The sequence below is a fragment of the Phacochoerus africanus genome, chromosome 3 (assembly GCF_016906955.1).
Source record: "Phacochoerus africanus isolate WHEZ1 chromosome 3, ROS_Pafr_v1, whole genome shotgun sequence".
Classification (NCBI taxonomy): Eukaryota; Metazoa; Chordata; class Mammalia; order Artiodactyla; family Suidae; genus Phacochoerus; species Phacochoerus africanus.
The window spans coordinates 131007862-131020866 of NC_062546.1; the positions used below are offsets into that span (position 1 = coordinate 131007862).

The window sequence follows — 13005 nt, forward strand, 5'->3', positions numbered from 1 at the left end:
GAAAAAGTGTGCTTAGCTTCAATAAATCAAAGAATCACTAGGTTGTACAAAGGTAAGCCTATCTCTTCTGGCTGGTAGACATCTTAGAACTTTTCATATACTCATATTGATGTGAGCCTCCAAGATTTGGAATCTTCTGGACAACATTTTTCAAACCTGTTTGAAGGTTTAAACCTCTTCCTTTAAGGACAAACCTATGGGACAATGGGACAATGGTGTTCTGAGAACATGATTTGAGAAAGGCAGTGTTTCTTTTTAACAAAAGGATCTAGTCAGTACAAAGGGATTAAACATATATTTAGCATTTCAATAATTGTGCATAATTGTTCAGGACTACCTAACAATGATTTGTAGACATAATAATGATGTGTAAATTATTGAGTGAACTGTAATAGAAGGTCAGAACATTTGATCATCTCTACACTCCTGGATGATTACTTTAAGGTTGAGAAGTTCAAGGACCCTTTGGAAATATTTGGGATGTTTCGAGGATTTCTTACTAGCTCTTAAATATTCATTTTTAAAATAGTTCCCTAGGTCTGACTCAAGACCCTCAAAGCTATAATCATAACCATAATTTATTCATCTTTTAAACATGGGAAAGAGAAAAAAAAAAGCCATAGTATGTCCTGAGATAGAACATTCCTCTAAATCCTCTGTACCTTAAAAATCTAACATGTTATTTAATGATAATTAATCTTTTAGTGTTACTAAACACTTTCATCATACTACATTAGAAAAGTGGATTATTTTGGGAAGATTTTTAGGCAATGGTGAAATAAAAATGCTTTCTTAAGCTCTGACTGCATCAAGGGGTGACCATGTCAGTTTCTTTCAGTCTAACCAGAACTCAGTACTTTCCTGCTGAGACGTTCAAGCATGGGAAGGGTATGTTGACCCCTGGTGTGCCATGTGTATACTGCTGATGTGAATTAATTTTTAGTACACGGATGACCGTCTTTAAAAATTATGTATTTTCAAACAACTTATACAACTCAGCAGCAAAAAAGCCAACAATCCAATTGACAAATGGACAAAAGACCTGAGTAGACATTTCTTCAAAGATATACAGATGTAAATTGGTACAACCACTATGGAAAACAGTATGGAGGTACCTCAGAAAACTAAATATAGAACTACCATATGACCCAGCAACCCCACTCTTGGGCATATATCCAGGAAAAAAATCTCCTTGAAAAAGACACATGCACCTGCATGTTCATTGCAGCACTATTCACAATAGCCAGGACATGGAAACAATCTAAACATCCATTGACAGATGACTGACTTAAGAAGATGTGATATATATACACAATGGAATACTCCTCAGCCATAAAAAATAATGCTATCTGCAGCAACATGGATGGAACTAAAGATTCTCATACTAAGTGAAGTCAGAAAGAGAAAGACAGATACCATATGACTTCACTTGTATCTGGAATCTGATATGTGGCACAAATGAACCTTTCCACAGAAAAGAAAATCATGGACATGGAGAACAGACTTGTGGTTGCCAGGAGGGAGTGGGAGGGACTGGGAATTTGGAGTTAATAGATGCAAACTATCACCTTTGGAATGGATAAACAATGGGCTCCTGCCATATAGCACTGGAAACTATGTCTGGTCACTTGTGATGGAGCATAATGTGAGTAAAAAGAATGTATACATGTATGTGTAACTGGTTCACCTTGCTGTGCAGTAGCAAATTGACTGAACACTGTAAACCAGCTATAATGGAAAAAATAAAAATTATTATTAAATTAAATTTTATCCCATTATACTGAGAAAAAATTATGTATTTTAATTTATATTAAGAAAACTATAAAAGCATTAAACAACAAGATTTCATTTATTTTAATACAGAGATGATACTGTCTTAAAATGGAGTCAATTTAAAGGAAAATATTTAATAAAAGGTATGAATAGGTCAAAGGGGAAGGAAATGGCTATTGAGGAGGATAAAGAAAAGGTTTTTACATCAGAAAGATTTGAGCATTAAACTGAGAGAAAACACTGATGATTCGGGAAAGAGAAGCAAGAGGGCATGGAGAGGCTGGCCTTAGATTAAAAAGGGGCACTCCCTTCACCAAGCCTGAAGGGAACTGAGGATTAGTATAAATGTGGGGACAGGAAGTTGAAGGTATCATCGCTAATGGTCTGGAATGCCTAGTGCTGTTCCTTACCTGTCATCATCATGGTGGGAGTAACTGCCATGGCTACTCCTGAATTAGTAAATCAGAACAACTTGAAGTAAATTGACGCCAGTGATACAAGTCTGCACCTGTAGTTGGATGGCACGAAACCCCAAACACAACGAGCTCTTGCTTACATCTAGAAGGATAATGGTCTTTACCAATTAAGGAGAGAGAGAACATGGCGTACTAATGTCAAGAATGTAAGAGGGAATATCATTACGGATTCTACTCCAGGAGCACGATGAGGAATATTTTCAACAACTTCATGCTAATAAGCAAAGGTAGTAAGGAACCAAGCGAAGGCCAGCTCCCTGCTCTGGAGCACCTCAGGTGTGATGTGTGGAGAATGCATAGTCTTCCCCAGAGAGAGATCTGAAAAAGCAGTATTTTCAGGAAAGAACCATGATTCAATTAAAGCATGTAGATGAAGGTCTTCATGGTAACCCAGAGACGGAGAATATTCTGGGTAAAAGATGAAAATTTGACAAACAGAGAATTTGCAAACTGGAATGAGGCTCCTGTAGGGCACAGTTGGAAAGGGCCATCAATGAGGATTTAATGAGAGTGAGAGGGACTAGGAGGCCATGAGAGGCTATGCCCTCTTTTCAGCCCAAGCGCCACAGTCCTTGAAGCTGTAGTCTGCAGTGGAGCTCTTCCTGCTTATTGAAAGAGATGGGAGTGGAAGAAACTAATGCAAGAAACTTCCTGGGGCTTCTGGAAGCCAGTGACAGGAGACACAGCCTCTTGATTAGATATGCAATATTATTTTTGTTTGAAAGGAGCACTGAATCACTAAGGCTTCATTTAGGATGGAGGTACATGGAGGAGTTTAGGTAAAGGTAAACCTCAGGAAGGGAGAAAGAGGTTTCACTCTGAATGAGCAGCAAGAACAGATGGATGTGAAAAGGAACCAACTAGAAGTCTCAGAAATGGAAAATATTGTCATTGGGAAAAAAGTCTAATAGATGAGATAAACCTTTAACAAGGCAAACAGAGAAATGGTGAATTGAAAGAAATACTGAGAAATTCCCCCTAAAATGAGGTTCAGAGAAATTAAGAGAAAATATGAAAAAGCTGTGGAGATACCCATTTCTGACATATTCAATACCCTGGCCAGCCTTTCCCATGAAAGAAACTAAATACGCTGAATAAAGCATTTAAATTGTCCTTTTGAAAGCAAGGCTAAGCTGGTAAGAAAGTGAAGAATTCACAGAAACGAAAACCAAAATAAAAGTGAGTCTCACAGACATAACGAACAGACTTGTGATTGCCAAAGAGGAGGGGGAGAGGGTGGAGGAGGGACGGATGGGAGTTTGGGGTTAGCAGATGCAAACTATTACATATAGAATGGCTAAACAACAAGCTCCTACTGTATAGCACAGGGAACTATATTCAGTATCCTGTGATAAACCATATTGGAAAAGAATATAAATTATAAAAGAGTGTATATTTATGCGTGTGTGTGTGTAACTGAATCTCTTTGTACAGCAGAAACTAACAACATTTTGAATCAACTATGCTTAAATTAAAAAAAAATCTATTTGCAAAATGGCAGACTCCTCAGCTAAATAAGTAGCAAATGTGGCTTCCACCTTGAAGGTATGTGCCAAACCTGGGTGATCTTGAGCATCCATTTGAGGTTATGTGCCACATGCCTGCTGAAGGCTGGCCCAAGGTGGGGAGTCCAGTGGGAGACCTTTTTGCCCAAACCGAAAACCTCACAAAGCTGTGACATTAGTGTGAGAGCGTTGAGAAACCTGTCCCATAGAAGAGGACAAGTTGGGTACTGGCAGTAGGAGAGTTTTCCCCTTCCAGTTTATGACACTATTGAGGTGAAAGTACCTAACCGGCCAGTAAGCCTGTGAAAAGATGTTGGTTAGCAGGTAAATACAAAATGAAGTACATGCAAGATAGCATCCCATGCCTAGCTGATTACTGAAAAGAAAAATTTAGGCGCCCAAATGCAAATTGATACCTGTGAAAATGTACAGAAACTGGGACTCTCATACACTGCCGACTGGAATATAAATTGGTACCACAACTTTGGCAGGTAATTTGATAATCATTATCAGGTAACGTTAAAGATGTGCATGGCCTTCCTCCCAACAATTCCACTTCTAGGTGTCTACTAGAGAGGTCTGGCATGTGCACAGGGTAATTTATACAAGGATACTTTTTTTGCAGCGTGCTTGTATTTGATACAAAATTGGAAATAACCCAAGGGTTCGTCATGATAAAAACAGGTAAATAGATTGTGTTGTAGTCATAGAAGAGAATACTGTTGAGCAGTGGAAGTAAATGAACTAGATCTGCATGCACTGATATTAATAAATCTCAAAATCATAATAAGAGCAATCTGTAGAACACTGGGTATAGTATACCATTGACATAAATGGTATGAATATGCATAGCAATACTATGTATTAGTTATGGATCTGTATATATGAAGTAGTAATAATTTAAAATTCATATGAATATTAAACACCAAATTCAAGACAGTGGTTTCTTCTGGAGAGGGAGGAAGGGGAAGGAATAGGGTCTAGGAAAGAGAGACCAGGGGATTTCATTCTATCTGTAATATTTACATCTCAAAAAAACCTGAAACAGGAGTTCCATCGTGACTCAGTGGAAATGAATCTGACTAGTATGCATGAGGACACAGGTTCAATCCCTGACCTCACTCAGTGGATTAAGGATCTAGCATTGCCATGAGCTGTGGTGTAGGTCACAGACTTGGCTAGATCTGGCATGGCTATGACTGGGGCATAGGCCGACAGCCACAGCTCTGATTCACCTCCTAACCTGGGAACCTCCATATGCGTGGATGCAGCCCTAAAGAGACCAAAACAAAACAAAACAAACCTGAAACAAATATAGCAAAATAGTAAGATTTGCTAGAGCTAGATCAATTTCTCCAGAGCTCTTCGTTTTATTGTCTGTACTTTTTCTGCACATTTAAAGAATCTCACAATATTGAAAAATTAGGAGAGAAAATTTCTGAAACTATATAAAAGAAATCCAAAAACATTGCTTCCTCAGGTTGGGTTGTCATTAAAGTGGAGGAGAGAGAAAGGAAGAGCAGGCTTGGGCAGGGGAAAAGTCCAAATACTGTGCTGGCCAGGCAGCCCCCCGAACTTCTGAAGCAAATCTGGGCCCACCCTTTATATTCCCACCTCAAGGCACAGCTGGATACAGCCTGCCCAGGAGGGCGTGCCCTTGGTAAGGAGGTTCTGTGCAGCAGTGGCGCCCCCATGAAGGCATGACCTTGGTGGCAGTAAGCCCTTTCTTGGGACTGCTCAGACCATGCATCTCTGTCTACCATACAAGGTCATGAAAGTGAATCTTTGTTTTCTTCTATTCCCTTGACTCTCAGAGAATATTTGTCAATATACTGACCTGAGGGAGATGAGGTAGACATAAAGAAAAGCTTCCAAAGACATATGAACTGACTCCATTTTTATAACACATCAGTAGCCTTGACTTTCTAAGTTTGTTTTTGGTCTTGTTTGACAGAATTTGAGAGGAAATTGTCATGAACTAAATGATTGGCAAGTGCTTTTAACCTATTTCCTTGCTCTACTCAGAGGATCCCCTGATAATTTAGATGCCCAGTTTTGAATGCTGACATAAGGATCAGTGTTCACACACTATGTTTAGAGGATAAAATAAAGTTTAAAATTTATAGCTGGTATCACAGTGTAATCATCTTAATGAGTGTTATTTTGGAAATCATTAGATGTGTTTTTATATGGCTGTAATACTGTCTTCCTCATCAGTCAGTTTAAAAAGCCAGTAGAGACAGAATTGTCAAATATTTATATCCTGTTCATCTTTCTTGGTGTAAGTCACATGTGGGAGTTTAATTTATATTCTATAGAAATAATAATTTGAAACAAAGAATACATATATTTTCCTTGTAAATATTCACAGGTATTAGGTAACCTTTGCAAACTCCATGCTTTATAGATTCCTGATAGTCTGCTTTGGGGGCTTTAATGATGTCCTACTTGTGAAAATTCTAAGCAAATAATAGGTGGAATGGTTTTAAAAACTGTAGCCAATGACATTCGGTATTTTGGGCTCTGTAGCCAGGAGGGATACGAGGTGGGCTTTACTGGGTCCATGTGATGTTAAAGGAATTGCCCAACTTCTACAAAATGTAGCTGCACCGTGGGTACAGAGGCTCTTCTGGCAACTTGATAGCTATAAATGGTTTCCATAGGTGTATCAGCCACAGTTTCTAGTTGCAAGAAATAGACACTTGAAATGTCTAATTATACAAGAAAAAGGTGTTTATTAACTGGTTACTAGCGAATTCCCACGTTTGTTGAACTAAAGAACAAGGCTTGAGACTCAGCTCCAGGGAACAGTGTCCAGATCAAGTAAGAAAAAACACTAACACTGCCACCAAGTATAAACATAGTTTGAGTGGAGATCATTTCCATGTTAGAAACTTGACCTTGAGTCCTACTGTTGGGAATAGAAGAAAGATTGAAAAAAAGGAAAAGCAGCTTCATGTTTTCTGATGTCAGAGTCTTGGTTTTAGCATCTGAGTCACAGTCTGGCATCTTGGCAGAGCCAAAGTCACCTGTCTCTGCTTCTGAAGAAAGGAATTATATAGGACAATAAGTTCCAGCTTCTGCCTTCAAGCAGGAAATTTCCCAAACATTTCCTTGAAAAGATGTTCAAAAGGTCATAGGCAGCAGCAAACTTGATTTTTAAAAAATCCCCTGACATGGAACTTTTTTCAGTGAAAGGAATTTTTTTTTTTAATATTCTGATTTGAAACATACTTTAATCCAATCCTGATAATTTGGGGCCAATCTGAAATGAAAACTTTCCAGTGCTTAATCACTAGTAGCCACCAAACTGAGGAAATAAAAGTTATTGTGATGGCTTAGGGGGATATTTTGCAGTTCACAGATGGTCCTTTCCTGGCCCAGCTTGGTACAAGCAGCTGGTCTTCTGTGAAAAAAGGTAGATAAAAACAATTGAGGAGTTCCCGTCATGGTTCAGTGCTTAACGAATCCGACTAGGAACCATGAGGCTTGGTGGGTTAGGGATCCAGCGTTGCCATGAGCTGTGGTGTAGGTTGCAGACACGGCTCATATCCCATGTTGCTGTGGCTCTGGTGTAGACCAGCGGCTACAGCTCCAATTAGACCTCTTAGCCTGGGAACCTCCATGTGCTATGGATGCGACCCTAGGGGGAGAAAAAAAAAGCGATTGAGTAAAATAATCGAAAGAATGAAAGTGTATCATAAAAACTATGATGCTATTTAAGGGCAAAGAAAGACTAACTTTTGTGGTGAAGTAAACAAACTACTCCTTAAAATCAGTGATCTGAGCCTGATACCGCAAGTTACACAGTTATTATCTATCTGATCTTTTGTTGCTGAACAGTTATCAGAAGCCCATGGTCTAGGACTTACTAAGCAGAGGTGGGCAGAGTCCCCTTTACAGTCATGACCCTGCTGTACAGCATTACTAGTATTCATTCAGGCCCCACCCTATGCACCCTCACCAACTGGGCTCATTAGAAAAGGATTCTCGGAGTTCCCGTCGTGGCGCAGTGGTTAACGAATCCAACTAGGAACCATGAGGTTGCGGGTTCGGACCCTGCCCTTGCTCAGTGGGTTAACGATCCGGCGTTGCCGTGAGCTGTGGTGTAGGTTGCAGACACGGCTCGGATCCCGCGTTGCTGTGGCTCTGGCATAGGCCGGTGGCTGCAGCTCCGATTCGACCCCTAGCCTGGGAACCTCCATATGCCGCGGGAGCGGTCCAAGAAATAGCAACAACAACAACAACAACAACAACAAAAAAGACAGAAAAGGATTCTCAATATAGGAAAGCAAAACGGAGGTCCAGAGACTATTTCTTAAGAATTAGCCTAAGAATAGGTTTTAGAATTTGCAGCCAGTGCTGTCAAGTAATTGCACATTTGCCTGATTCCCCAGGGTGTTAATATTACTTTTCAATTAAATTGTTTTTATTTTTGCATGGCAAACATATACACACTGTCATAAATAATATTACATTGTCAATAGCATAATTATTATAAACAAAACTAAGGTAGCTTTTTTTTTTTCATGATTAGTCTGTAGGCTTAGGATTCATCTGCCTGGTACTTTGAACTTGCAATCAGTGTAGAATTAAACCACTTAGAGTTCAGCATTTGCTTTGAGTAGACTTGTAAGGAGTAATATGGCACGAGGGAGCTTGAGGTGTTATTGGAGATGTTATTTGTCGCTTAAAGCCTTTAGAGTATACTTGATTTGATTTATAGATATTTTATACCATGGCTTTCTATTTATTAAAATCCTGTCAAGGTATCAATGAGATAAGTACAAATAATGTTAAAACATCTTCTAGAATAGAATTTCCTTGCCTTCAGGATGAGTCATAGAATGAAGAGTGTAATTTCTTTTGACAATCTTTCTAGCTTTTTAATACAATTTTAAATTCTATACTATGGCTCAGACTTTTTCATTATTTTTTTCCTTGTCCCTTTGCACAGTGACACATGAATACATTTGTAACAATAGGAGAAATTTGCATGAACACATAAATATAGCAAGACTTTTCCCATTGGGATTGTAATTATTTTTTTATTCTCAACAATCGAAAGGCTTCGTATCAAACATGGTCAAGTGATTCTCATCACAGGAATTTACCTTTTTTTAATGCTGTGCTAACACACAGTGTGAGGGATGTGAAAAGTAGCTATTGATGATAAAGAGCTCAAATTGGTTGGTGTGCCTCTCATGTAAACACATCAAGAAAGGACTCTGCCAAACTTAGGTTTAATGCATCAATGTAGCAAAAATGCTATTTGAAGACCTCAATTACAACAACAAAAAAATCCCAAACCCCCAAAAAACTCCAAATAAAGATCTATGCATTTTCAGTTCCACGCAAAGGCTGATGTTCTAGTGTCTTTAAGTTTATAAAGGCTACAAAATCAGTAGGCTGGTTAGGCCCACAATTCCATCCAAACTCCTAATTTCGAAACTCAGGCCTCACTAGAGTATCATGTTATGGGTTGTTCCTGTGTTTCCTGTGACGTACATGAATTCCTGTATCTGCATGAGCAAACCTTGGTGCCTTATATGCCTTTTATTTCCTTGAATCACAGGAGCTTCAGTTTCAGCGACTCACCCGAGAACTGGAGGTGGAAAGGCAGATTGTTGCCAGTCAGCTAGAAAGATGTAGGCTTGGAGCAGAATCACCAAGCATCGCCAGCACCAGGTACAGGGCCCATGGCTCTATCTTCTTACACGCCTTCAAGTTAAAGGCCTTATTAAGTTGTCCTAGATGTAGCAAATGATTCTTTTAGTGTTGTCACTGTTTACTTGCCTTCCTGAATTCGACACCAAAAATGTCAATTTATTCTAATTTTGAGAAAGCTCTTGGAATATTGATTATCCTTCAGGCCTGTGCTTGCAGTGTTTTATGTGGCACTGGTATGCTTTTCTAGCAAAATCTACTCGATAGCCTTTAGAAGTTTAATTTCTTATAAGTAAAAAAGTTAATGGATGTTTTTACAATTAATTGTGAATTATTTGATAAAGGTAATTGGCTTTGAAAACTTGATATTGATTTTTTTTAACTAAGAAATATTTCTAAGCGATAACATTTAGCTAGCTTTTAAAAATGCCTTCAATTTACCTTAGCTTTCTAGAGCTCTGTAAAAGTACTGTAAAAAAGAATTAGTATATGAAGTGATTGTGTATTCAAATATAGTAAATACAAAACTAGTATATTATTGAAAAAACACATTTAATCACAGGTATTGTTTTATATTTAAATAGCCTCATGCTATTTTAGAGCATCATTACTGTTAAGACTTACTACTGCAAGCTCCAATTGGTGAAATCACTGCTTATCTTATCTGTGGGTGTCATTTTAGTATTTATATATTCCAATAAAGTCTGCCATAAAATACTTCCATTGCTTGCATTTTTAAGCTTAGTTTGTTTACTCCTAAGTAGGTGTGTGCCCATAGTAACTTGCCTCTGTTATTTCTAACATCATAATTGTTGTGCTTCTTAGTATCTTCTGTTATTCATAGCCAAAAAATCCTTCATGGTGAAGAGAATGCTATCTGTGGTTTATCTTTCCCAGCTGACTGCTATGAATTTAAAATTATTAGCATATAAGTTACATTCTCATGAATTTTTTCATCTTTGACCCTTAACAGTTGTGCAAATAAATATGTTTAGCAAGATATAAAGCATATGATAAGATCAACAAATCTTTTAAAACAGAGATAGCAAATTATGTGGTCACTTTTAAAACATCTAGGCAGTTTTTTATAGGAAGATAAATCGTCAGCAAGGTATAAAATTATAAATCAGAAATTTCTAATTCTAGCTTTGCTCTACTGAGTTAGGTAATTTATCAAGAAAGTTAAAATTGGCAAAACAAAATTTTGTTTTAATTTTACTCACATTCTTTAGAGGCCATCTGTATCTTTAGCACCAGAAAAGAGCAGCTCACAAGCTCAGTAATGTAGTGTTATATATTTTCAAAAAGTATGAACCAACAGATTTTTTTCAAATAATTTTATACTACTAGAAAAATTAGTATTTAAAAAATTCACTTAGGGAGTTCCCGTTGTGGCTCAGTGGTTAAGGAATCCGACTAGGAACCATGAGGTTGCAGGTTTGATCCCTGGCCTCGCTCAGTGGGTTAAGGATCCTGTGTTTCTGTGAGCTGCAGTGTAGGTCACAGACGTGGTTCGAATCCTGCATTGCTGTGGCTCTGGCATAGGCTTGTGGCTACAGCTCCAATTAGACCCCTAACCTGGGAACCTCCATATGCCGCGGGTACGGCCCTAGGAAAGACAAAAAAAAATTTTTTTTTAATTCACTTAGCACGTTTATTCCAATAAACTAACTAAAATTAAATAAACTAAAATAAACCAACTAAATAAATAAACCAACTAAACTAACATAAAACACTTCTTAATAAACCCTTAGAAATACTTGTTATATAGATAACACAAGTCAGTAGTCTTAGGTTTAATACCCCTGCAGGGACCAAAGAGTGAAGCTTAGTGTGCACACGGGGTACACTTGAACTTAAGAGCCCTGCATTAAGCCGTTACCCTCAAAGGGTTGCACCCTTAGACAACCCCAGGTTTGTACCACATGTGGGTTTGGAGCTCAAATGTAACTGTATATACATTGTTCAGAAATCCCCACCTGAAAACTAACATCACCAAAGATGAGCTCACAATCAGATAATAAAAAACTCAATTAAAAAAAAACTCAACAATGAATGAGAATCACAGGCAAGAGAGTATAATTTTAAACTTTTTAAGAACTTGATATCATTGGAGGTCTAATAGGTATGCAGAGGAAGACGGATACAAAGATGCTTACTGTAACATTCCCTGCAAAAGTAAATTAGAATCAGGATAGAAATAGGAAGTAAACTGTGGGCAAGAGAAATCCTGTGATATTGGATTGTTATGATACAGATGTGATAAATTCATTTGAGTAACAAAGTAAAAAAATAAATACCCATTACTAGCTAAAAAATAATAATAATAATAAAAAATAAACTGTGGGCAAGTCAATTCAAGAGTTGTTAAAATGAAATAACTACATGAATCTTTGCATAGGAGACTTTTGAGTGAAAACTATAAGCTGCAAAATAACAGATATGGGAGTTATCCTTATGAATATTTTAAAATATATAATATTGAACTTAAACAGTAATTGATATTATTTATAAATCAGTGAATCTCTAGTAAATTATAAAAAAAAGTTTCAAAATGATACCAGTTTAATATAGTGGTACCTCTAGGGAGGAAGGAGAGAAGGACACTATCAGTAATTAGACTTTAGCCAAATCTCTAATATTTTATTTAAGATTCACATCTGGAGCAAACATAACAAAAAATATTAACATCTGTTAAACAAGGGTATTGTTGATATATGCATGGCTATTAGATTATTTTCTATACTTTCGTTTAAGTTTTAAAACATTAAATTTAGGAGTGTATAGCTTGAATTAGCTAATTCCCTAGCTTTTAAAAATTTTTTAGTTAAGTACATATTATGAGTAATACTTACCATTAGTGATTTGAGGCTTTGCTACTGGATCTCAGTGCCCAGCTTCGGGCCTGGCATGGCACTGGGGCTCAGTCAGAGAATGTTGGTTGAATGAGCGGGTCCTACAGAAGTGGGAGCTGAGCTGACCTGAGACAGAGGGAGAGTATGTGTAGAGAGAGGTGTGTATGATTCCACACTCTCGTTGTATTAGAGTCCCAAGAGGCTTAGCAGTGTCTAAGATGTGTTCTACAAGGACCTAAAGGCTTATAGGGTTGGAAAGGTAAAGCTGGCATTTGATGGTGGAGAACTAGAAGCTGGGTGATGATGACTGCCACCTTCATCAGGTTTGTAAAGGAGATAGGATGCAACATGTTGTTAGAGGTGGAGGCAGTTGTCTTGATAGAGTGGGATGTGGGTCAGATTGAAGAGAGGCCAGGCAGCAGGACTTTAAGGGTTATGAGTAAGGCAAGTTTCTTTACTCAGAAAACTCTGATTGGAGTAATAATTGATTCATTTTGACTGCCCTACTCCCATCTCACACTGAATTCTCATATGTTCTTTTTTTTAAAAAAATTGAAGTATAGTTGATTTGTAGTGTTGTGTTAGTTTTATATGTATGGCAAAATGATTCAGATATGTGTGTGTTTGTGTGTGTGTGTGTGTGTGTGTGTGTGTATACACTTTTCAGATGCTTTTCACTTATATTATAAAATGTTGATCTATACAGCAGGTCCTTATTGGTTATCTATT

At 37.7% G+C, this 13005-nt stretch overlaps 1 protein-coding gene across 1 annotated transcript in view; it reads left to right on the plus strand.

Moving 5' to 3' along the window:
* PKP4 (plakophilin 4) overlaps positions 1-13005 on the plus strand; it is a 176314-nt gene that overhangs the window by 46370 nt on the left and 116939 nt on the right. Inside the window, 1 exon segment of the mRNA XM_047772669.1 lies at positions 9330-9442. Coding sequence (XP_047628625.1) covers positions 9330-9442 — 113 coding nt within the window.